The sequence below is a fragment of the Ruditapes philippinarum genome, unplaced genomic scaffold (assembly GCF_026571515.1).
Source record: "Ruditapes philippinarum isolate M1 unplaced genomic scaffold, ASM2657151v2 ctg1854_1_1_1_1, whole genome shotgun sequence".
NCBI lineage: Eukaryota > Metazoa > Mollusca > Bivalvia > Venerida > Veneridae > Ruditapes > Ruditapes philippinarum.
The window spans coordinates 51,164-77,283 of NW_026859335.1; the positions used below are offsets into that span (position 1 = coordinate 51,164).

At 36.8% G+C, this 26,120-nt stretch overlaps 1 protein-coding gene across 10 annotated transcripts in view; it reads left to right on the top strand.

Annotated features, from left to right (window-relative positions):
* The window catches only part of LOC132756118 (mucin-5AC-like), a 71,732-nt gene that overhangs the window by 2,336 nt on the left and 43,276 nt on the right, over positions 1-26,120 (top strand). For 9 of the 10 annotated variants that reach the window (XM_060747110.1, XM_060747114.1, XM_060747116.1 and 6 more), the window contains exons 3-34: positions 798-830; positions 2,318-2,390; positions 2,801-2,928; positions 3,146-3,241; positions 3,580-3,774; positions 4,076-4,654; positions 4,872-4,987; positions 5,303-5,453; positions 5,729-5,960; positions 6,297-6,733; positions 7,048-7,266; positions 7,592-7,762; positions 8,163-8,406; positions 8,723-8,937; positions 9,209-9,302; positions 9,527-9,774; positions 10,177-10,361; positions 10,600-10,707; positions 11,079-11,233; positions 11,509-11,639; positions 12,006-12,158; positions 12,300-12,447; positions 12,778-13,193; positions 15,271-15,693; positions 17,222-17,430; positions 17,903-17,995; positions 19,120-19,270; positions 19,703-20,515; positions 21,084-23,507; positions 23,878-24,048; positions 24,535-25,212; positions 25,349-25,891. In XM_060747110.1, the coding sequence (XP_060603093.1) occupies positions 798-830; positions 2,318-2,390; positions 2,801-2,928; positions 3,146-3,241; positions 3,580-3,774; positions 4,076-4,654; positions 4,872-4,987; positions 5,303-5,453; positions 5,729-5,960; positions 6,297-6,733; positions 7,048-7,266; positions 7,592-7,762; positions 8,163-8,406; positions 8,723-8,937; positions 9,209-9,302; positions 9,527-9,774; positions 10,177-10,361; positions 10,600-10,707; positions 11,079-11,233; positions 11,509-11,639; positions 12,006-12,158; positions 12,300-12,447; positions 12,778-13,193; positions 15,271-15,693; positions 17,222-17,430; positions 17,903-17,995; positions 19,120-19,270; positions 19,703-20,515; positions 21,084-23,507; positions 23,878-24,048; positions 24,535-25,212; positions 25,349-25,891 (10,032 nt within the window). The remainder of the gene's footprint in view (positions 1-797; positions 831-2,317; positions 2,391-2,800; positions 2,929-3,145; positions 3,242-3,579; positions 3,775-4,075; positions 4,655-4,871; positions 4,988-5,302; positions 5,454-5,728; positions 5,961-6,296; positions 6,734-7,047; positions 7,267-7,591; positions 7,763-8,162; positions 8,407-8,722; positions 8,938-9,208; positions 9,303-9,526; positions 9,775-10,176; positions 10,362-10,599; positions 10,708-11,078; positions 11,234-11,508; positions 11,640-12,005; positions 12,159-12,299; positions 12,448-12,777; positions 13,194-15,270; positions 15,694-17,221; positions 17,431-17,902; positions 17,996-19,119; positions 19,271-19,702; positions 20,516-21,083; positions 23,508-23,877; positions 24,049-24,534; positions 25,213-25,348; positions 25,892-26,120) is intronic. The other variant, XM_060747111.1, reaches the window with a different exon arrangement.

Here is a 26,120-nt window from a genome sequence, read left to right on the forward strand (position 1 = left end):
TATTTCGCATCTGCCATATACTTAAAGCACCTAAAGCAATAATAAGGTTTCATTTCTGTAATGTTCTACGTTGTTTCACTTTCTTTTATCTTTTTTACGGTTAAAGCAGCACGCCTCAAGATTCGTGTTTATTTTCATGAAAATTTTGAAAATGCATTAAAAAGTAAAATATTTGTGAAGTGAACAAAGAAAACATTTTTTACGTTGCAAACAGCATGAACAATCCATGTAAAATCCAAAATATGCAAAAATAGCCATAATTGCGTTAGTAACGCAGTAGAAATATGGGAAAATACTGCAAAATCGGTCATAAATCGCTCATAACATTTACATTTTTACTTTTATCTTGAATCTAATTACCTTTCTTAAAATCTCAGTACTTTTTACTCAAGTTTTATATTCTTGAAACATTTTAGCTCATCTGGAGGCCAGTAGATTTAAACTATCATTGACATTAATACTTAACTCTTTATTTTGTATAATATTACTGCTTAACAAAGTGTGTATAAGTATTACTCTTATAATCTAAGTTAAATTACATTAAAAATTGATACAGAATTTGATTAAAAAAAAAAAAAAAAAAAAAAAAAAATAAATATGAAAAAGAAAAAAAAAATTGTGAATTTGGAACTGCGCGAAAGCTTATTTCACAAGATAATATTATTTTTTTTTTATTTAGAAGAGCCAATTGCAGTTATTCTATCATTTGGAAGAGCAATTTTAGATATTTTATTGTTTTGAAGAGTCATTTTATTATTTGGAAGGGCAATTTTCAGCAATTTTGTTCTTTATTTCAGACTCAAACCTAGTCGGACAGAACGGAGGCTCAAGTAAGTATTTTGATTAAGATGCTATATAAGTTTATAAAAGTTAATAAAATTTAAATAATAACTAAGTAACCTTAGCAGAGTTTTAATTATTATTTTTTTTGTAAAAGATTCAAATAAGCCTTGCAGCTGTTTTCCCAAAAGGGGGAGCAATCTTAAATTAAATTCTTAAAGGGTCGCGAAACTTTCTTACATAAAATCATTTAATCAACATATGATCAGGGGCCAATATCATCACATAATACGTTTCATGAATGAGATATTTTTGATATTTTTTACCCCGCTCCCGCATGCCGAATGTACTTTGATAAAATTTCAATATCATCATAAGAATGACGAATTACCCGGGTTTCGCGAGTGTGATAAATTAATGTCGAACATCTGAAGTAGAATTAAAGGTATTTAGCATCGTGCGGGTAGATAAGGGTGTTAATGAAACGCTATCAAAATACCCAACATAATAAAGATTTGTCCGTTGCACCCAATTAACCGCGGAACAGTTATTTTATCTTACGAAAAGTCATTCTGGTTCTCGCTCTTATCAGCGCCAAATGATAGGAAACATCTAGAAAGTGAAGAATAACATGTCGTTTTATCAATAAAAGTCTTAAAACACTATCAGTTCTCTTTGTAACACAATGATTTTTTGTATTTAAATCTCAATTTTATACATGTTATAGTGTAACAAAACTGTAGCAGAAAATGGTAATTCATCATAAAAGCGCTGCATGCACTTTCTATAATTCCCCTTATTACGTCAATGGCGTGACATCAACACTTCGTTTTTTGAATGATTAAAATTTCGCAAAAAAAATATTTTCTTATCGGCATAAGTATAAAAAACAAGTGTGCTCTTTTAATGCGCTAAAACTAAAAAAAAATCTGGCATATTTTGTTAATGGCTCGTAAATCCCAATACGCTACTTAAATGGATTATCAGAGATGCACATTAATCTATTCGACTTCCTCAATCTGTTGAAATTCACAGAGTGATATGCATTCTACTGCCCCACCGTGGGTTTTAAGCCGATTTTGTGGCGAAAAGGTGCATATTCGTGTAATAACGGATTAAGATACGCATTGGAACATCATATTTGGGATTATCCCTAGACCTTAGCAGCGGGGGAATTCTGAGCTTCTCGTTTTTCAAGAATCAATATGGACGAAATATCGGTAGTCTTTTTTGTGTATCTGACTTTGAATTTATCCTTTGTATAGGAAAAACTAAGTTTTTTACCATTAGCCTTCTTTCACAAATTTTCAAGGGATTATTAAACTAAAGATAAATGTAATTCCAATGCAAGTCATGCAAACCTTGCCTTTCCTTGAATGCCAATATAACATATTTTTTGCGCATGTTTTTCACTTCATTGTTTTTTATCTATATGTATTTTTATATATCTTTTTTTGTCTATGCTGTATGTAATAACACTATATCTCTAAAGGCGTTTATAACTTAAGACCTTAACATTTTTTTCTTTTATTTTCAGGCACCAATCTTTGTCAACCTTTACCAGCACCCGGTCACGGTACCATAGCTTGCGGAGCCGGCTTCCCATTCTAGTAAGTTCATATTTAGTAAATTCACTGACAACGATGCTCTTCTTACAAAAATTTGTTGTTGTTATTAGATATGTAAATCTTATATTGGAATAAAAAAGTGTTTTCTATACACATTTCAAAAAGTGCATCACCTTGCGGAGAAAATTATATTGATATCTTAACAAAACTTAATACAAAACAGCCTTTTGCATGTTAGAGAGATTGATCGAATCTTCGAGGCTAATAATTCTGCAATCGTTCTAACGTAATCTTTTGTTGTTGTAGTTGTTTCACTGTTGTTTTGCTTCAAATATCTAGTACTTATTGAATTTTGTTTCGAGTTCTTGCACAGCGTCATGTTTTGTTGTTGTTTTGCTGTTGTTATTGTTGTTTTCTTCAAATATGTAGTACTTAGTGAAGTTTGTTTCCAGTTCCTGCACAGCGTCATGCGATGCCGGATACCAGTTCCCATCTGGAATGTCGTCAGACAAACGGGAATGCGATCAGATGTTCGGGGAATGGTTCGATCCTCCCGGCAAGGACATCGCCGACTGTGTCCGTAAGTTGATCTTTATAGTACTTTATGCAACAATACGTAGGTGTTGAGCTATTTATAGTTACACATAGAACCCTTATTGTGTTTTTTATGTATTGACGTCAAATAAGTTTCAAATTAGAAAGAATACAGTGCAAATCGATTTGAATTATTTTCCAACAGTTCAAATTTATTATTTCTTTATATTTGTTGACATATTTATTGCTTGTTTTACTTCTAGCCGTTTGCAAACCGGACTGTCAAAATGGTGGGAAATGTATTTTACCCAATACCTGCACCTGTACGGGCGGTTTTATGGGTAAACAGTGCCAGTACCGTAAGTATTTATACCTTATTTCAGTACATACCATAAAATAACTTTTTATTATAATTAAAAAATATACATGAGTTATTTACATTTTATTATCACACTTGTATCATAAATTGGTTAATAGATATTTACAATAATAATGGAACAAGTCCTTTGAAGAAAAAATGTTCTAATTAGATAACAATAATATGATTAACTGCTATACGAAATCAATCTGATTAAAATCTGCTCCTAATTAACGCTACACATACCAAAAATAACTTTAGTAGATATGAATTTTAGTGAGATTGTTACGAATCACGATTCAGTCTATTTAATTTCAAATGTGTGCATTTTTTTCACAGCTGCGAGTAACTGTGCAGCACCACCACAGCCACAGAACGGCAAGCTAACGTGTCAACAGGATACTTCCGGTGCCAGATGTTCTGTCACATGTAACCAGGGTTTCAAACCTGCATGGACTATCTCCCCGTCCTACGATTGCTCGCCGGATGGAACATGGTCTCCACCAAAGTCAGAGATACCCAGATGCGTTTCAGGTTAATATAGTTTCATATTCTCATTGCATATACATATAATTTTCAGACAGATGGAATGGTTTAGCAGATGGGATGTTTCTTTTTTGATATTGCATAACGTATTTTTAATGCGATTGGCAGATTTACGTTTTTGTTAGGATTAAGATTGGTCCGGTTGATTTTTAGATATCAGTTATGTTATAATAGAATAAGAGAGTATATTAATATTCATATGTCTCCAGGGGATCAATAGGCTTTGATTTATCAATAATGATCCTAGTTCAATTTGAAATAAACTATTATGTTACATTTAACATTGCAGAATCGACAGTCATAAACAACACACACGTTGCGACAAGCACCAATCATCCAAGTACCGGAAGTGCTCGTTGCGTCGCCTGGGGTCAGGATCACTACAGAACATTTGACAATAAGGTGTACCACTACAAAGGCTCGTGCTCGTACGTGCTCGTCAAGGACGCTGTGTCCAACAGATTCCACATCCACGTGCAGAATGACAAACACTGTCAGGCCGGTCACAGGTGCAAGAGAGAGATGGAAATATACATGGGAAATGAGGTCATCACCCTAAAACGTGACGCAAGTGGTCCAAGCATAAAATGGAATGGCGCTGAAATTTCTATCCCTAGCAATAAAGGGGGCGTGATCTTTGAAAAGGTCAGCCACTACATCATTATCCGAAGCAATATCGGGTTCCAGGTCCGCTGGGACGGCTACGAGATGATATTTGTAACTGTAACAGACGAGCTCCGAGGAAAGACGCAAGGTCTTTGCGGTATCTATGACGGTGATCAAACCAATGATTTCACCACAGACAGCGGAAGTGTCGTCACAGAGCCGGCTAGCTTCGTCAGTACATGGAAACGATCCCTTGCAGGAGGTAAAGATATTTAGAGTTTTTTTCAGCCTAAATTAAAATCATGATATCTATGAAAATTAAATACTTTTATTGATAACGAATACAGAGTCATTATAAGAAATAGGTGGGAACAAATCTTAACAAGGATAATACGAAACAACTAAATAAATACCACTTAGAAAACGCATTTGACCAATTTTGGTGATATCGCTTGATTTAATATATTTGGTTATTACAGAGACATGCGCAGATCAACCTCAGACCGGATGTAGTTCAGCAGATGCTCAAGTTGTGTCTGCATCAAACTCCGCGTGCCAAGCTCTCATGGGTAGTGAATTCGCCCTCTGCCATCACGTATGTATTATATGTCTTATTTGAAATACTTGTAAAGTTAATTTTAACTGTCTTTCTTTAAATTGTATCTACACGGTGCTTTTCTTTCCCTGTAACTTACTGAATATTTTACAACATTGTTTCCTTTTATATTAATATATCCTAAAATACCCAGAAAATTGAAAGAAAATAATTCTTAGTGTGAAAATGCATTTAATTTATCAACCATAGTTTTTAGAAAAATATAAATCTTCAAATCCATTTCAATACTCATAGAAAATATCGATTGTAAAATCAATTCTTCAAAACAATGTAATTGGACAAATACTTTTACAGGCTGTGGACCCAGCAAGATATGTTGCAGCTTGTAAAGAGGATTGTTGTGCTAGCGGGGGTACCGACTGTGTGTGTAGCAGCATGGAAGCATATGCCAGTGAATGTCTCAACATTAATATCAAACTTGACTGGAGATCGGACAAACGCTGTCGTAAGTTTTTGTTGTTGTTTTCTAATTCTATATGACACAACTACATATTTTAGTCCGAAAGGTTTAATCAATAGCCATTGATGCTTTGTATGTTATCAAAACTTTCGACACAAAAAAAAACGCGGCAAATGCAAAGAAAAATTAAATATATTTTTTTATTAAATGCGCGGAAAACTCATGTAAGGAAGTCCTAGTAAGCCCATTTGTTTGCTAAATAGTTGTTTAAGTCGCTTCATAACATTTTTTTTACATATGATTTTTTTAATTTTCTACAGCCGTACAGTGCCCTGGGAATCAGATTCATAAAGAATGTGGCAGTATGTGCCAGAAAACTTGCCAGTCACCGGCAGCGGCATGCGAAGACCATTCCTGTATTGACGGCTGCTTTTGTCCCGACGGCATGGTACTCCTTAATGATATGTGTGTCCAACAAAGTCAATGTCCATGCGTTCTCAACGGTAAAGAGTACAAGAGCGGTGATGTAGTTCCCAAAGAATGTAATAAATGGTGAGTGTACAAAATGATAATGATTGTTTTTCCCACAATTGAATGTTTTCTCACATATCACGTACGGGATCACCTAAAACAGTTGGCAATATCTGAATCAGTGAGTGACGTCCGTGAAGATTTAAATCATGTAACATGCACATTCGTTATGTTATTGTCACATCTGATCACTAACGTTGTCAACATATCATAAGTAGATACATGAAGGGCTAGTTATAAGCTATACTGCAAATTTCTGTCACTGTGTTCCTTCACATTTACAAGAGAAACTATACAAAAGCTGGTTATTACTTAGCAGTATGTTGGGTTTTTTCTATTTTTTGTTTTATTTTACAGTACATGTATGAACGGAGGTTGGCAGTGTACCAAGAAACGGTGTGAAGCTACCTGCTCAGCAATTGGTGACCCCCATTACATGACATTTGACGGTAAACGCTACGATTTCATGGGACAATGTTCCTATTACTTGATCTACGACCCCTCTTTTGACGTCATTGCTGACAACATCAAATGCGGTCATGGAAGCGCCTCTTGTACCAAGAGTATTACAATCCACTTTAATGGGCATCAGATCAAAATGGACCACAACCATCAGCTCTTCATTGACGGAAACGAGATCACATCCCTACCATACGACAACAATGGTATCAAAATTTTCATGGTGTCGTCACTCTTTATGAAGGCAGAGCTCGCCAATGGTATCACAATCCTTTGGGACGGAAGGACTCGAGCCTACATTACTGCTCCACCATCTTTCATCAACAAAACAAAAGGTTTGTAAGCAATAAAGTTGATTACATAAGTACATTTTTAACGTATTTACCCTACATCCTGCTGCTCTACCTATGCAACCAGTTCAACCCGGATTAACCGGCAAAAATGTAACATCAGTAAATGCTTTGAAACTTTTACATAAGATTGATGACTGGCTTTGTTCAAATCGAAAGATGGACACGTTCTTTAGGAACTTAAGTGTGATTAAGACTTAGATTGTGTGCATTGTCCGGTTTCATGCAGATACGCGCATACTCGTAATTCAGTTTTACTAGGAAAAATCATTTTTAATCCATGAATATGAATATTACAGGTCTTTGTGGAACTTACGATTTCAACCAGAAGAACGACTTCAAGACGATGCAAGGGGATATTGAAACAAATATCAACGCCTTTGGCAATCGCTGGAAGACTGTGCCCACGTGTCAAAACGTTCCATTGAACGCTACCGGAAATCCATGTGACGAGAACATTAACAGGAAAAACCAGTCTGCTCAGTATTGTAACTACCTGAAGAGTGACATTTTCAAAGGTATGCGAAATACACAAAACAGATAATGAAACGAACGAAAAGAGCTTCAGATGACAATGAATTTAACTAAATGTGAAATAAAAACATCATGCTCTAATTTTAGCTCTACTTTTACATAAATTCAAATAGACTGAAAGAATATTGAGCGTTTTTTTGTAATGTAAATAATATCACATGTGTACACAATATATGCTTTTATTTTATTGATTATTTTTACAAATCATTGTAATAAAACACAAGAAAACAATAGACGGAAAAAAACTCGGATGTAGTATTTATTTGAAACGCTATGTCACATACATGTAATAAAATTCGTAAATTTTAGCCTGCCGTGACCTTGTTGACCCTGATGATTTCTACAAGAGCTGTATGTATGACATGTGTGCATGTACAGAGAACTTGAGAGAATGTTTGTGCCCAATGTTGGGTGAATACGCCTCCCAGTGTTCGGCTGCTGGCGTCGACATCCGCTGGAGATTGGAAATAGACGAGTGCCGTAAGTCAAATCCTTCTTGGTATTACTTTTTCTTTGCAAAGTCATATCATATACTTCAGGCTTTTGTAAAACCTCATGTAGATAACATGGTGTTTATTATTATTTTATATGAATTAAATTCATTAAAAGAAGGCAAGCGTCAAATTCTGTTACATTTATGTCAAAACTCAAGTTAAATTCCTCTCGAACCATAAGCGATGGCAATTAGTGGGAACAACAGGGTACAGCCAAACCAACCACGTTTTAACAAATAAAGTAATACTGTTCTTATTAGTTGGATCGTAGCATCGGTACAATTATCCAAATTAAAATCAGGATAAGTGTACATGTATAATCACTAAATGTGTTTAGGAATGTTGAAATGAACACTATGGAAAACAAATCGGTCATGATATTTCAGACATACCATGTACCGGCGGTCAAGAATACCAAGTTTGTCCCAACGAATGTACTCGAACCTGTAACAACCTTGCCAACGACCCGAACTGTATCCAGTCGTCAGTCTGCGCAGAAGGTTGTGGCTGCCCGGTAAATCAGACGTTGGACGATAACGGAAATTGTATCACAATTGACAGTTGTCCATGCAAATTCTCGGGTCAAGAGTTCAAGGCCGGCGCTGTTGTTGAACGAGGAGATCAGATTTGGTCAGTTTCCAAAACATAACATACAAAAGGTTTTTTAAACAAAAGAAACGGCAAAACCAAATACATAAATACATGTATATATTAATGTATTTCCAATAAAATAATCTTTCATATTTTGATAGGATATTATAGATGAAACTGTTCAATAATCCATGGAGTAGATCATTTCAGTAAATGAAAAGATCTTTAATCATTTTTTTCTTATGTTATTACTCGTATATATATATATATATTTCCATTTCATAACAAAACAAATTTTTATGGTTTACAGATTGTTAGTTCAGAATGATAATGAAAACAATTTTTCTTTTATCAGTACCTGTTTGAACGGTCGTTTTACATGCGCTGCTAAGCCAGTTGGTTCCCAAATTAGTGGTTTATCAAAGATCTGCAAAGCAAACGAGGAATACTCCCAGTGTATATCTGGGTGTCCCATGACATGTCTCAACATGCACGACCCAACTGCCATGACGTGCAACACCACTGTTTGTAACGATGGCTGTGTTTGTAAACCGGGATATGTCAGAGAAGGTTAGTTTTATGAAATATATCTCGTAAAATGTTGAAATTTTACTAGTATAGCTGGGCCTGGTTATTCATTTAACTGCAACCCGCATATTTATCGACCGTACGGAAAACATGATTCACGAGAATTTATTTAGTTTAATTAATTAGTTGGTATATGATAGGATCTAAATTGATAAGTACGGTCAAGAGGTTATAAATACACATTTATATATCAAACATAGCATACATTTATACTTAACCATTATATTTTAAACAATTATGCATCTATCAATAGGTAACGAGTGCTTGTTGAAGGACGACTGTCCATGCTACCATGGCGGCCTGGCTTATAAGGAGGGCGAGAAATTCACAATGGATTGCAACGAATGGTAAGATACTGAAATAGATGTATCCATTACAAATCTTTACTTCTGAACACTTTATAAAAAACATAGACATAAATATGTTAGCAGGAAAATGTGTAATAAAAGTTACAGAGATAATACCTATACAGGCAGCAAGCCTTATATTCGAAGATTTGACTTCATTTATAAAGTTCGTTATTACTTTATATGGATAAGACATTGTTTTCTCTTTTTTAAATTAAAAATAGCACGTGCAGAAGCCGATTGTGGGTATGTGAGGACAAAGACTGCCCGGCTGTATGCAGCGCCTACGGTGACTCACATTATACAACGTTTGACGGTAAAGGGTACGAGTTCCAAGGCAGCTGTGACTACGTGTTTGCCAAGTCTACAGATAGCAACCCGATCAAGTTTGAGATAACCACAGAAAATATCCCGTGCGGAACCACCGGAGTTACGTGCACACGATCTATATCATTCAGTATCGGAGAACAAGGTATGCAATGGAGATGTTCTAAGGGGTGTCTCAACTAATTTTCTCAAAATAAATAATTAAATAAAATAAGCACATATAAATATATTAATAATACATACATAAATCGATATGTGTTGAAGAATACTTGAAACAAATGTACATTCACAGGTAAGCTCTCAAAAGGCACAAATAATATAAAGGTGATTTCCTAGATGTAAATATGGATAAGGCGCTTTATTAAAATCTCTCTGAAGTACAAAGGAAATATTTGAAAAATTCTAGCTTTTCACATAAATCTAGCTATAAATACATTATTTTTGGTAATTGTTTTCCGTCTGCCATCTGTGTTGTATAAACTGAATTAAGTGTCCGTCATTTTAAGCTTACCATATGTTGACCACCCTCTTTGACTGTGCATTTCAGGTACCGCTAATTTTTACCGTATCCAGCTCGTGAAAGGTAAACCAGTCGTTCCTGAAGCTGGTTCCCCGTTTGAAGTGCGCGAAGTTGGCAACTTTATCATCATTACAACGCCGCAAGGAATAACGCTTGAGTGGGACAAGGGAACCAGATTGTACCTTAAGTTAAGAACCGAACACAAAGGACAGGTGGGTAGCTCTAATTCATTATTGTAGAATACTAAAGTGAATGATACAGCTATGAAATATATTTCTATTGGGTAAAATTTCAAGTTTATATTATCTTGAAAAATAAGAAGCACGTCATGTCGTTTTTTGACGTTGTTTGTTTTAATTATTACTTTATCATAATCATGTGCTTGGGTCCTCGTGTTCTTGCATTTTTTTACATATACATTCTTCTAATTTTCAATTTTATGAAACACAGGTTCAAGGTTTATGCGGAAACTTTGACGGTGACCAGAAGAATGATTTCTCAACACCACAAGGTGGACCATCTGCATCCAGGTCAACAACATTCGCTGATAGCTGGAAGGTACTGACTCATGTTATTTGAATCTTGAAATACAATTGATACATTCCTTTGAACATGATATTGTAATTATCTGCAATTGTTATAGTATTCTAATGATTGTAGAAAAGAACTAAGGACAAAAATTACTTACGTCAAAAATAAACTTGAAACTAGAGCCTTCGATTTCTAGGTAAAGATACTTTATCAATTGGGCTATATAACACATATCCGTTCTGTTCAAGCAAATTACCCTTCATAACATTAAAGTCATCGTCATTTTATCCAAGATGAAGTTTCTATAACATCATAGAATAGAGAGAATGAACAACAATATGAATAAAAATGCTTAAAAACTACCCGAGAAGACGTTTGCATTCTGTTGCTAATTCCAGGTCCACGGATTTTGCGCCAACTCCAAGGTGATTACCGATACATGTGAAGCAAATACTGAACGACGACCATGGGCGCAACAGAGGTGTAATATTATATCTAGCAAGGTGTTCCAGAAATGTCACAGTGTTGTACCATATCAAGAATACTTAGACAAGTAAGTATCTTCTAAATAAAATTTAAACTGCATGGAAAACTGGCAGTATTTAACTTATTTTATGGCTTCAACGCCAAGAAAATATAGAATATTGCATGGAAGACAGTATAGGTCAACGAAAGGGTTTGATATAGTGTAGTCAAAATATTCCTACGCTCGCATTGTTTTAAATACTGATTAAACTGTTTTACTGGCAGAGAAAGAAAGTTTACAAGATATTTGACATTGTAAATTTCCATAATTTGTACATCATTTTCTTTTCTTTTTTCTATCAGATGTATATTTGACGCATGCGCATGTGACACGGGTGGCGACTGTGAATGTTTGTGTACAGCTGTTGCCGCATACGCCCACCAGTGTGCCATGAACGGTGTACCAATCAGCTGGCGAACTGAAGAACTGTGTCGTAAGTTGACTTTTTGTGTTCTACACAAGTTTATACGTTTGTTACTGTTTGACCAAACCATGCAAACTGTCTTTAAAGGGAGAAGTCACTTCTTACATCGGAGCCACTTTATGTATTTAAACAAAATAAAAAAACTTAATCACGTAAACATATATAACATAAATAAGAACATAATGTATGTCCTTTAAAAGAACACAGATATGCAGTTTCCCGATTCTGTATTACTTTTTTCTCGATAATAATCGTCTAATAAGAATAAACATTTATCAATCTTATTTCTGAAAAATAAAGATTAAAAAAAAACCAAAAAACTTTATTTTTGGTACATGTTTGTTTAACTGTATAATGCATTTATGCCTATTTCAGCAATCATGTGTGAAAACTGCGAGACATACAACCCTTGTATCAGCATTTGCCCGAAGAAAACATGTGACAATCGCCTTGTGTACGATACTCTTACAACAAACTGTGGACAGGAAGTCTGCGTCGAAGGTTGCGACATCAAGCCATGCCCGGCAGGTTAGTAACTTATCTACTTCCTGTAACGCATGCGCATTGCAATTTTCAACTGCACGTGTCTAACTATACCTCTCTTAATTAATCTCCGTATTAATTAATCCCGAAAAATCCAGTCTTAAATGAAAATAATTTTCATTGTAGGTCAAGTGTACGAAAGTGACAAGGAGCCATTCAAGTGTATACCGGAAGCCTTCTGTAACACGACTTGTCTTACCATTAATGGAAAAGAGTACAAAGAAGGGGAAAGAATTTTGGACGAAACTGTTTGCAGAATGGATTGCGAAGTCTGGTAAGCGCCATTACATTAATTTACCGTTGTACGTCATCAACAAAAACGAAAGAGTCAGATGTTTATTATTTAGAAATGGATACACGATGTATAACTTCTAAAAGTATTTTTTTCCAGTCTACAAAACGACTTCATACTATTTTGATATAGGCATATTAAGGAAGCAACATGCGTGCTGTGTTTTAGATCTGGCTTTATCAAAAAGTGTTGTTTTTTTCTTTCTTACGTAAAAAAATAGGGAAAAAAAACATCACGATATTTTATTTCTAACAATGTCAACTCGAATTTGTAAGGAAGTTTTAATTTTATATTTTGTCCACACCTTTTCAGTTTCTGTGACAATAACGCCATTCAGAGAAGTGGTGTCTGTACGGGCACTCCACCTCCCGTCCATCTTCCCTCAGTCAGCCCAATGATGATGACCGGGTCTCCAACTATACCACCCTCAACTCTTACACCATTGTGCGTGCGTACCGGACCTACAGCCTGGATGAGCGTAGGAACACCAACCCCCTACAATCAGGGAGACATCGAGTCTATCGCCGCCCTTAGACAACAATATACTTTCTGCGAGGCCAGTCAGATGACAGCGATTGAATGCAGAGTCGTCGGCACACAGACGTCGTCTGCGGCGTCAAAACAGCGAGTTTTCTGTGATTTGAGAAATGGACTTAAATGTTACCATAGCGACCAGAAAAACGGTGAACAGTGTCTTAATTACGAAGTGAGAATCACATGTGAATGCGGTAAGTAAAGTGGGCTATGGTCAAACGCTAAGAAAATAATGATTAAGTAAAAAGACACGTGTAAATAACCTTATTTAGAAAGTGTGAAAATATATAACCTGGATTTTTTATTATACTTGCTAGTATTGACAAACATTGAATAGTTAAAACCAGACTTGTGGAATCTATTTGGTGACAATTTGAAATTTCAATTTCAGTTACATACTACTGTAAGAAAATGTTTTCAAAAAACCCACAGTATTATGTTCAAAAACCAATCAGACGTGATATTACAAAATAACTTATCTATAATCAAAGATAATTATGATATTGATGACTTGATATTTTTTTCCTTTTTCTATTTCATTCTTCCGTTTGTTTTATTTTCATGAAAATCTCTACCTCAATACAATTTGCATTTCAAATCTAAATAAGTCAGCCGCCGTTTGACTTACTCTGTTTTATTTCTGGCATTCATATCAATGGCATTATTTGCTAACCGATTGTTGTTTTGTAGACATACATATTCAGTTTAAGTGCGATATTATTATACAATAGGCTATAAAATAGATATTATTTGTAACCCATGTGATTATCTTTTGGCTATAATTCTGTTTTTTTTGTATTTTACATCCATGTATAAAACTAGTATACTAAGAAAAATAACTACCTCGGGAATTTGTTTAGGTAATTTTTCTATCTGTTCTCACATTAAAATGTTTCATAACCCTATTATCCTATAATCAGGTCCGTTGCAATTCAAAAATTTATTTCCGGCTTTATTCATTCAAAATGTAAAATAATTTGATCATGCATTGTACTCTTTTTATATAACATAAATAACAATTTCATTTTATATACATCATATGCAAGTTTGAAAAAACAAAACAAAAAAACAACAGTACTGTAAAAATTGTATATTTCTAATCCATGGTAAAATTTTCGAAAGAAAAAAATTAAATAAGGGGTCGAACCACTAGATGTTTACTTAAGTATACAAACATTTTTACTTTTCATGTTAATCTTGCTTTGAATTTGTACAAAAAGCACCCCAAAAAACTATAATTAAACTCTATTTTGCGTTAGTACATTGTAATCAAATCAGGTGATAAGAAAATGCGAATCAAATTAGTTTTTTAGCAGTCATTACATACATTTATATAGCCAGAGAGTGATATACATGTATATATCTATATATTTACTTTTGTACGTTTTACTTTGTTGTTGTTGTTTTTAATACATTTTTTTTTATAAACTGTGAAACGTCTGAGAAAGAATCCATGAAGACGTTTACATTGATCTGTTTTGTTTGTGGTTTACTTGTCAACTTAAATTTTATGGTTTTGTTTTCAATGGTTTTCTGACGTGTTATAAATTTTGAAATAAATTCTTGATAAAAATCTGCAAAATTGGTTAATTAATAATGGCTATTAACTTGGTTGGCGATTTAAAAATTGAATATTTATCATTTCCATACAACAGTTTTGGATTTTGTGATCTACAATATATATCAGAAAACCAGTGTTGACATATTTATGTCTTTGTGTCCGTGTGTGTGTTTTTAATGTTTTTTTTATAAATATATTATATACATGTATAGAGATCTTTATGTATTTTTCTACTCTTAGAATTGTCATATACACAGATTTGATGTGAAATAAAATAAGGTTGTTAAAACTTAAAGTGCTTGTTGGCTTTCATTTTCTTCCCAGGGCAACCTTCAGTATATACATGTATACATACCAGAAATTGTTTTTATACACTTCAAATCATGCACAGGATTTCCCCAAACCGTGTACAACATATGGAGGTTCCCCTGGTATGATAATGAATAAATCTATCGCTAAATAAAAAAAAACTACCTCTAAAAAAGTTAAGTTTAAATATCATTTTTAAAGGAATAATATATTTGTAAATGTGCACATCTTCTGTTGGTCACAGTAAAGATGTTTCGATCTTCAAGTTAGGCTCCTTATCTAAAAAAAATTGGAAAATTTACAAATGTTATTATGCTAACTTCAGTAAGTATATTTACGAGTCCGTTCTTATCACTGTTTTAGAATCATAAAGATAATTAGACATAACACTGTATTTTCAGACTTACCAATAACAACTACAATTGCTCCAAACCTGATACCAGGGGGATCTCCTACAATCCGACCACCACTAGCTAATACGGCCACACCAACAATGATTGTTCCTCCGCCAACACGTGATTCATTAGGACTATACGCTTGCAAAGAACCCGGATGGACAAACTGGATGAACTATGACAAACCCACCGATAATGACGACATAGAATTCTTGCCAAGTCTAATAAAAGCATATGCATTCTGTCGCGAGGACCAGGTAGCCTATATTATGTGCCGCCAGGTGTCTAATGGCGCTAGTTTTGACGTAGCTGATGACGTCATGACCGTCTGTAACACAAAAGCTGGGTTCGCATGCTATGGCTCGAAGCAACCAGATGGTACCTGTGAAGATTATGAGATCAGCGTATATTGCCAATGCTCTGCATCTAGTAAGTTGACACGGCAATTTAAAAAACATGTATTAATACACATGTATCCAAACACTATCGCTTTGCCTTTCTTTATAAAGAATGATACAGTTATCTTGAACCTGTGCTCATATTTCTAAGAATCTGCCAGATGTAAGAGTTAAAAGAATACCTATCTATATCAATCAATATCATATAAACCTCACAGAGCTTTTATAATTTTATAAGTGTTAAGTCTTAATATATCACCAAATCATAAATACTCGTATCTATAATATATTTTAAAATGCTAAACGTTTGTGTTTATAATACTGCACGTTTGTAACGTCGCTTTTCGTTGGATTATCGTGACGTTCATATAAATTTTAAATACTGCTTCTGTAAAACATAAAGTATATTTTATTTTTTTCCTCTATAAAAAGGAAGTTTGCTGTATTTTAACTTCGTTTTAAAGACTTTTAACAGGTTGTATGGCCGTATATAAACGTTTATTTGCAATGTAATCATCGCCTTCCTCCTCGGGTTATATTTACAAATATATAGAGGATATTGAATGAGTGTTAGTTCAATACTGAATTTATTGCACGAGTTGAATAAAATTATATTATGCGAGCCTCTGGCGAGCATAATATTATTTTATTCAACGAGTTCAATAAATTCAGTAATGGACTTACACGAATTTAATATTCTTTTTATCACATACCCAAAATAAAGACTGTTTAAAGTGAAAAAAGAGTCATTTTTCATTGACGCGCCTATAGTATAACGCTAACATTTAGCGCGTCTTTACACTATGTTTGTATAACGCTAATGACGTCACGTCAAAATATATGCACGGCCGTGCAATACCATTTTTACGGAGTCGCAAAATCGGCACGGGTGTGTGATAAATGTTTATATTATTAGTTATAAAGATTGTTGACAGGTTATATGGCTCTATTTAAACGACTATTTGTAAATATGACCCGAACCGCTAGGCGAGGGTTATATTGCAAACAGCCGTTTATATACGGTCATGTAACCTGTCAACAATCTTTATAACGAATTTATAATACAGCAAGCATCATCTTTTAGAAAAAAAGTAAGATTTCTTCATCAATCGACAGCAGCCGTGTATATAAAATTATATAAACGTCACGATTATCCAATGAAAAGCGACGTTACAAACGTGCAGTATTATAAAGAGCCATATAACCAGTCAAATAACTAATGATGTATAAGATGACAAAGAATGAGTTAACTGTCTAAAATACAGATTATATGTACTGACAGGTTGTAAATTTGGATGTTTGGTTGGTTTTCTAAGAAATTGAAAACAAAGGTGTTTTCTAACCAACAAAGACACTGTCAACACAAATTAAAGAAATTAACTGAATCGTCCAATTCATTGGTGTCAGTCTTAATTCTCGATTCATGGAAATTTGTTTTGATAAAAAGCGTTAACTTAGATCCAGTAACCATTTTATTAAACACAACGTTAATAAATGAATGTAAAATTAACAAATCAATGAATTTATATTGAAAGATAGCATTTATATTCTGTGAACAGTGTGCGACAAACCCATGATAAGCGATGTCCGCTCCGTGCCCGACGACAAGATAACAGCGTCGTCATCTGCTGCCGGTATTTCACCTGCCGACGCTCGTCTGTATACCATGGGTGGATGGGAGTCCAAGAGCGGTGATAATTCACCATGGATACAAGTAGACTTTGAAGTACCCGTAAATGTAACAGGCATAATGACTCAAGGAATAAAGGTACGACAAATATACCTATAAGTATATAATCTTAGGAAACAACTGATACGGGGTATTTAGTTTTTTTTGTAATTTTTTATAATCTATGAACGTAAACGAGAACGTGACAAGCTTGTATGCAGTATTTGTATGCTTATAATATTTTATATTTCTAACATTCATTTCATGAATATAGATGGAAAAGTCAGTTGTACAAATTAATTTGAGGGGCAAAGTATTCTTATCAAGATGATGACACGTAATGTTTAATATTAGCGGATAGAATTTTTATTTGCCACAGCGCGTTATAAATTGCTAACAAATCACATATTAAATCAGACTTTACAATAATATGTTTTTAAGATTAGGAAAAACAGACCAATTCCGTGAACAATATGTTACCTTTTAAACATTTTTAAATGTTGTCTTCACACAATTATGCCGGTGTATCATATGATGTATAAAAACGTTACAATAAAGATTCACATTTCAGGGAACACCGAAATTCACCAAACACTACACCATATCCTACAGCGATAACTGCATCAGTTTCCAGAATCTAACAGGACGTGACAATAAACCAGAGGTAAAACATTTTATCCATTTGGTTAAACCCCTAACCTTCCGGATCTGAAAAATGGATTCTCCATGTTTTAATTTTGGAATATTCCATTTGAAAGTCAAGGATATCAATATCGAAATACGAAAAACAAAATGAGCTAACAATATCCATGAAGTATGGTCATACTCTTAGCCGGTGGCAAAGGCTAGTTGCGTTTTTTTACACTAGGTCAAAGTATGGAGCTTTTATTCCCTTTTTTATGGGACTCTATAATCATTCAAAAATTTTACAAGTTTAAACGCCGCCGGATTACTTCTGTTAAAGGATTTAAAGCGATATTGGATTGTCTGTTATCTCGATTAGTCAACTAAATTGAACGATATTCAAATCGTGTGGCGCATGCGCAAACATTTTGATATAGCAGTGTAAAATTTTGTTATCTGTTCTCATATAATTAATGGGCGTTTATAGTTTTTGAAAACAATCCTTTACGAATGACCATAAATAGAAAATGCGTATTTGTCTGTAAATATTTAACATAACAGAACTAGAAATTAATATATTTACATATATATATACTGCAGTTAAGTAAGTCTTCTGTTTGATAGTTGCGTTTGACCCTAAATATATATATATTACTCTTTGCACCAGCACAATAGAGGTCATAAAATGGCGAATTGTCCAGCTTTGCTGGCGGAGGAAGACCTCAGATGTCCATGCGTGCATTATCAGACACAACATAACACCTGAGCAGAACCATCAACGTTTCGTTAGCTAGTTGGATAGCTTCCTCACATATAAGAATCCAAATTCCCTGAAGGGACTCGAACCTTAAACAGGTGTGCCACAGACACACTATATTTGAGCCGCGCCATGACAAAACCAACATAATGGGTTTGCGACCAGCATGGATCCAGACCAGCCTGCGCATCAGCGCAGTCTGATCAGGATCCATGCTGTTCGCTTACAAATCCTATTGCAAGTAGAGAAACTGATAGCGAACATCATGGATCCTGATCAGACTGCGCAGCATGGATCCTGATAAGACTGCGCGGATGCGCAGACTGGTCTGGATCCGTGCTGGTCGCAAACCCACTATGTCGGTTTTGTCGTGACGCGGCTCATATATTTTTTACGACTGTTTTCAGATTTTCGAAGGCAACACAGACTCGGACACGGCCATCAAACATACGTTCATCAAAGAAAAACAGTTTACCGCACAGTGTGTCCGTATTCATCCAACAGATTACGATATTGCCCCGGGCTTACGGTTTGAGCTTCTTGGATGCAGATATTATCGTAATGTTTTATTCTTTACTGTATACTTCATATCATAAATTATATTTTCTGATAACTGTAACACTTTGCTAAACCTAGCCTGGGAATAAATTCTTTGAATACAAAATTTTACATCCAATGTTTAATATTTTAGTTTCAATTTTAAAAAGTTATACATTTAAGAAATCAAAGAGCAAATACAATACGCTGTTTTTTTGAGATTTTTGTCAATAATGACCACTATTAAATTTCCATCTCCTTATTTACCACTTTAACAGTGATTGTTAATGTTCTGTCGCGGTGTCATTGACGCTCCTTTGAACTGCAATGTATTACTTTCTAAGCTTTAACAATAATTCATCAAATGCACGGATGTAAAGATTTGACGAGTATGAACGATATATATAAGTAAAAAATCGTTAAAATATAAAAGAGATTATATTCTGATTTTAGTTACCATGAAAACAACAACGGAGCTTCCACCTCCGGGAACACTAACGAAAGCACCTGGTTTGGGTCCAAATGAAACACCAACCGCTCAACCGGGCTTACACTCAGGAGAAACACCATCCGCAAAACCAGGTCTTCAACCAGGACAATCTCCAACAGCACAGCCTGGTCTTATTTCTGGACAAACACCGACTGCCGAACCTGGTCTTATTTCAGGACAAACACCATCCGCAAAACCAGGTCTTCAGCCAGGACAATCTCCAACAGCACAACCTGGCCTTATTTCTGGACAAACACCAACTGCCGAACCTGGTCTTATTTCAGGACAAACGCCATCCGCAAAACCAGGTCTTCAGCCAGGACAATCGCCAACAGCTCAACCTGGTCTGGTTTCTGGACAAACAGCGACCGCAAAGCCGGGTCTTCAACCTGGAGAGACACCAACTGCGCAACCTAGTCTCATTTCCGGACAGAAACCAACCATTGTATCTAGTAGTCAGACTACCGTTTCTCCATATACTTGCAAGCAAGGCTGGTCGGATTTTATGAACATAGACAGTCCAACGATTACAAAACCATCCGAAACAAATGGACCTGGTGATATTGAATCAATTGCCGAGTTGAGAAAATACCACAGTTTCTGTGCGAAGCCGACAGGAATCAAATGCCAGTCAGCCACTACAGGGGCATCTTACATAATGAGTATGGACGTAGATGTGACATGTGACCTCACCTCTGGTCTGGAATGTCTCAACTCAAAACAGGGAGGTTATGATTGCGACGACTATGAAGTCAGTGTGTTTTGCGAATGCGCCCGTAAGTTTATTTTTTAGTCCTTTGAAAACAAACAGTACAAAGAAAAATGTATAGCATGAATTAAAGCCAAATATAAAAATACGATATTTTATGTGTCAATCAATTGACATACTTTTAATTGTATATCCTATATCATTATAATTTTATTAAAATTGAGGGAGATTGAAATTTCGGTCTTACGAACTTAGGTTATTGTATGTATCCATTTATATGCAAAAGTGATGTTCGATTGTTTGTTTGTTTTGTTTTGTTTTGAGTTTTACGTCACATCGACACAGTATAGGTCATATCGCGACGTTCCAGCTTTACTGGTGGAGGAAGACCTCAGGTGCCCTTCCGTGCATTATTTCAGGCACGAACGGGCACCTGGGTAGAACCACCGACGTTCCGTAAGCTAGCTGGATAGCTTCCTCACATGAAAGAATCCAAAGGTCCTGTCGGGATTCGAACCCACAGCGGTGAGGGGCAAATGTTCGATTGTGTTTTACAATGAAACCAATGAACTGTGTCAGTTTATTAGATTATTTCAAGTATATTTGATGAATGTTTCAATTTGATTTATTTCCAGCAACTCCAGCACCTACAAGTATACCTGGTATATCTGGAACCCCTGTCCCACCGAAACCAGCGTGTGAGTGGACGCCATTCATGAACAGTTACAAGAGAACTTCATCCAGCACAGGGGATTATGAAACTATTCATAACTTACGAATGTTGTATGAGTTCTGTGAATTCCCATCTCAGATACAGTGCCGAGATGCTACAACAAAACAAGACTTTATGCAGGCTGGCCAAGCTGGCGTGACATGTGATACTAACCATGGTTTAGTATGTGAGGACAAGGGACAAAACGGTGAACTATGTAAAGATTACGAAGTTCGAGTTTACTGTACTGACGCATGTGCATCTACACTAGCACCTGGTCTTCACCCTGGTGAAACACCAACAGCCCAACCAGGTTTGATATCTGGACAATCCCCAACAGCACAACCAGGACTTGCCTCAGGTCAATCACCTTCTGCCAAACCAGGTTTACAGCCAGGAGAAACACCCACAGCTGAGCCAGGTTTTGTCTCGGGTCAGTCACCTACCGCTCAACCAGGACTTATATCTGGACAGTCACCAACAGCACAACCAGGACTTATTTCCGGACAGTCACCATCAGCTAAACCAGGTCTACAACCAGGAGAAACACCAACAGCTCAGCCAGGTCAGATTTCAGGCCAATCACCAACAGCTCAACCAGGACTTGTTTCAGGACAGTCTCCATCTGCCAAACCAGGTCTTCAACCTGGAGAGACACCAACAGCTCAACCAGGTCAGATTTCAGGCCAATCTCCAACAGCTCAACCAGGACTTGTTTCCGGACAATCACCATCTGCTAAACCGGGTTTACAGCCAGGAGAAACACCAACAGCTCAGCCAGGTCAGATTTCAGGCCAATCACCAACAGCTCAACCAGGACTTATATCTGGACAGTCACCAACAGCACAACCAGGACTTATTTCCGGACAATCACCATCTGCTAAACCGGGTTTACAGCCAGGAGAAACACCAACAGCTCAGCCAGGTCAGATTTCAGGCCAATCACCAACAGCTCAACCAGGACTTGTTTCTGGACAGTCTCCATCTGCCAAACCAGGTCTTCAACCTGGAGAGACACCAACAGCCCAACCAGGACTTGTATCAGGTCAATCACCATCTGTCAAACCAGGGTTACAACCTGGAGAAACACCAACAGCTCAACCAGGTCAAATTTCAGGACAATCTCCAACGGCCCAACCAGGGCTTGTATCTGGACAATCACCATCAGCAAAACCAGGGCTACAACCTGGAGAAACACCAACAGCTAAACCAGGTCAAATTTCAGGACAATCTCCAACAGCCCAGCCAGGACTTGTATCAGGGCAATCACCATCTGCCAAACCAGGTTTACAGCCAGGAGAAACACCAACAGCTCAGCCAGGTCAGATTTCAGGCCAATCACCAACAGCTCAACCAGGACTTGTTTCTGGACAGTCTCCATCTGCCAAACCAGGGCTACAACCTGGAGAAACACCAACAGCTCAACCAGGTCAGATTTCAGGCCAATCACCAACAGCTCAACCAGGACTTATTTCCGGACAATCACCATCTGCTAAACCAGGTTTACAGCCAGGAGAAACACCAACAGCTCAGCCAGGTCAGATTTCAGGCCAATCACCAACAGCTCAACCAGGACTTGTTTCTGGACAGTCTCCATCTGCCAAACCAGGGCTACAACCTGGAGAAACACCAACAGCTCAGCCAGGTCAGATTTCAGGCCAATCACCAACAGCTCAACCAGGACTTGTTTCTGGACAGTCTCCATCTGCCAAACCAGGGCTTCAGCCTGGAGAAACACCAACAGCTCAGCCAGGTCAGATTTCAGGCCAATCACCAACAGCTCAACCAGGACTTGTTTCTGGACAGTCTCCATCTGCCAAACCAGGGCTACAACCTGGAGAAACACCAACAGCTCAGCCAGGTCAGATTTCAGGCCAATCTCCAACAGCTCAACCAGGTCTTATTTCTGGACAATCTCCAACAGCCGAGCCAGGTCTTGTATCAGGGCAATCACCATCTGCTAAACCAGGGTTACAACCTGGTGAAACACCAACAGCTCAACCAGGTCAAATTTCAGGACAATCTCCAACAGCCCACCCAGGTCTTGTATCAGGTCAATCACCATCAGCAAAACCAGGGCTACAACCTGGAGAAACACCAACAGCCCAGCCAGGTCTTGTCTCTGGCCAATCACCATCCGCTCAGCCAGGGCTTGTTTCCGGACAGACCCCCTCTGCTAAACCAGGTTTACAACCAGGAGAAACACCAACTGCTAAACCAGGACATGTATCCGGACAATCCCCAACTGCCGCCCCTGAGTTTTGCAGGGAAGGTTGGACAGATTGGATAAATACAGGAAATCCATCTACATTAGAGGGAGATTTTGAGTCTTACAGAAGTATTCAAGGTAAGGATAAAAATCATTTATATGATACGTTGAAGATATGTAAAGTCTTTGAATGGCATATGAATTTAAAAAAATCCTAACGAAACATTTAATGTGATCTAATACAAATCGTTTTAATATATTTCACTTCAAACACTATTCGTGACACGTTTGTGTCATTGAGCATGATGTAACCTATTCTTTTACATATTTGAAAAATATTTTTATGTTTAACTCTATGATCATTGAAAAGATGATTATTATTGAAAGATCATGTTTTTAATCACAACATGTCGACTCCTAATAACGCAAAGACTGTTGAGCACTACAAATATTATTTGAATATGTTGCGTAAAAAAAGAAACAACATTTTTTTTGTTTATATTATAAGGATATCCAATGACATGTGACGAAGTTGTCACAGCAATGTGCGCCATAGCGTCAACTGGACAACCGTATACTTACTCCGGTCAAGATGTCCGATGTGACAGTGATGGACTTGAGTGTGTTGATGGACCATTTCAGAAATGTCTGGATTACAAGATCAAGTTCTACTGTTCATGTAAGGCAAACGTTGCAATTTTATCTTCTTTTTTGTCGTAATTAAATATGCTCTTTTTACATCTGCAAATAGACCAAAATGAATAACTCAAATTGTAAAGTGTTGCAAATTAATCAATAACGAGTTAAGAAAAATTATCTAGCTTTTGTTTGCATTCTTCGTCCAAGAATAATTACTTACTTACTTTTGCGAAAATGTATAATGTTGTACTAGCACTATCAAAATAGGTATTTTGAAACTAACATCTGAAAGTTAAGGACACTATGAATCTTTTATTTATAATTGTGCAAAATAATAATTGTATCTCCAGCCGTTTTAACCGCGTTATGTTCAATTCTCTCCTATTGAGAAAACCAATTATAAACGCTTTTTATATTAATTTTCGTCTTGAAAGAAACAATGATACGGATTGATATATTGATTCACCTGGTATATATGTTCTAGTTTATATGCTGTTTCATAACAAAACATTATTTTTCAATCCAGGCCATCCAAGTTTATCAACTGCCAAGTCGGGGCAAACGCCAACAGCACAGCCAGGTTTTAACCCAGGAGAAACTCCTACAGCTCAACCTGGTCTTTTACCGGGACAGTCTCCAACTGCTCACCCAGGTCTTTTACCAGGACAAACACCAACTGCTGAACCAGTATTTCTACCAGGACAGTCACCAACAGCTCAACCAGGTCTTCAGCCTGGGCAATCACCTACAGCTAAACCAGGTCTTATTTCAGGACAAACACCAACTGCTCAACCAGGTTTTCTCCCAGGACAGTCACCAACAGCTCAACCAGGTTTTCAACCAGGACAGTCACCAACAGCCCAACCCGGTCTTCAGCCAGGACAGTCACCAACTGCTCAACCAGGTTTTCAACCGGGTCAATCACCAACTGCTCAACCCGGTCTTCAGCCAGGAGAGACCCCGACTGCACAACCAGGTCTTCTGCCTGGACAGTCACCAACAGCGCATCCAGGACTTCAGCCAGGTCAGTCGCCAACTGCTCAACCAGGTTCAATTTCCGGACAGTCACCAACAGCTCAACCAGGACTTCAGCCAGGTCAATCACCAACAGCTCAACCAGGTCTTCAGCCAGGAGAGACCCCGACTGCACAACCAGGTCTTCTGCCTGGACAGTCACCAACAGCGCATCCAGGACTTCAGCCAGGTCAGTCGCAACCAGGACTTCAGCCAGGTCAATCACCAACAGCTCAACCAGGTCTTCAGCCAGGAGAAACCCCGACTGCACAACCAGGTCTTCTGCCTGGATCAGTCACCAACAGCGCATCCAGGACTTCAGCCAGGTCAATCACCAACTGCTCAACCAGGACTATTGCCCGGACAGTCACCAACTGCTCAACCAGGTATGATATCAGGACAGTCACCAACAGCTCAACCAGGTCTTCAGTCTGGTCAATCACCAACAGCTAAACCAGGTCTTATATCAGGACAAACACCAACAGCTCAACCTGGTATGCATTCAGGTGGAACACCAACTGTTCACCCACCATACGTTAGTGGACAATCTCCAGGTATTAATGTCACACCTGGATACCAGCAATACGAGTGTGCTCATGGCTGGACTGAGGCAATGAGTGTTAGCACACCTTCTATTACCGGAGATGATCTGGAGCCTATAGCGGAACTCAGAAAGAAATATGACTTTTGTAACGAAAGTCACATTGTTGCCATAAGGTGCACAGGTCTTATCACGGAGAAGAAGGGAGAAGAAATGGGTGAAACGGTCAAATGTGATCAAAAAACTGGATTTTCCTGTTATGGACGAGATCAAACTGATAAAAAATGTGAAGATTACGCCGTCCAGTTTTATTGTGACTGCAGAATCAGTAAGTATTTTTCTTTGAACATTGTCAGTCTTGTATTAAATTCAAATACATGTATTACAAAAATCCTGTTATTTTGTGAAAAGTTACTTTTAGGACTATTTAATGATGTAAGCAACTATTACCACATTTTTTAAAATCATTTATTCTGATCAATTCTTCTGTATATTATGAAAGAATAACAAGGGTACTATTAGCCCAAAGGATAAGAAAACTGTATAAAATATTTTGT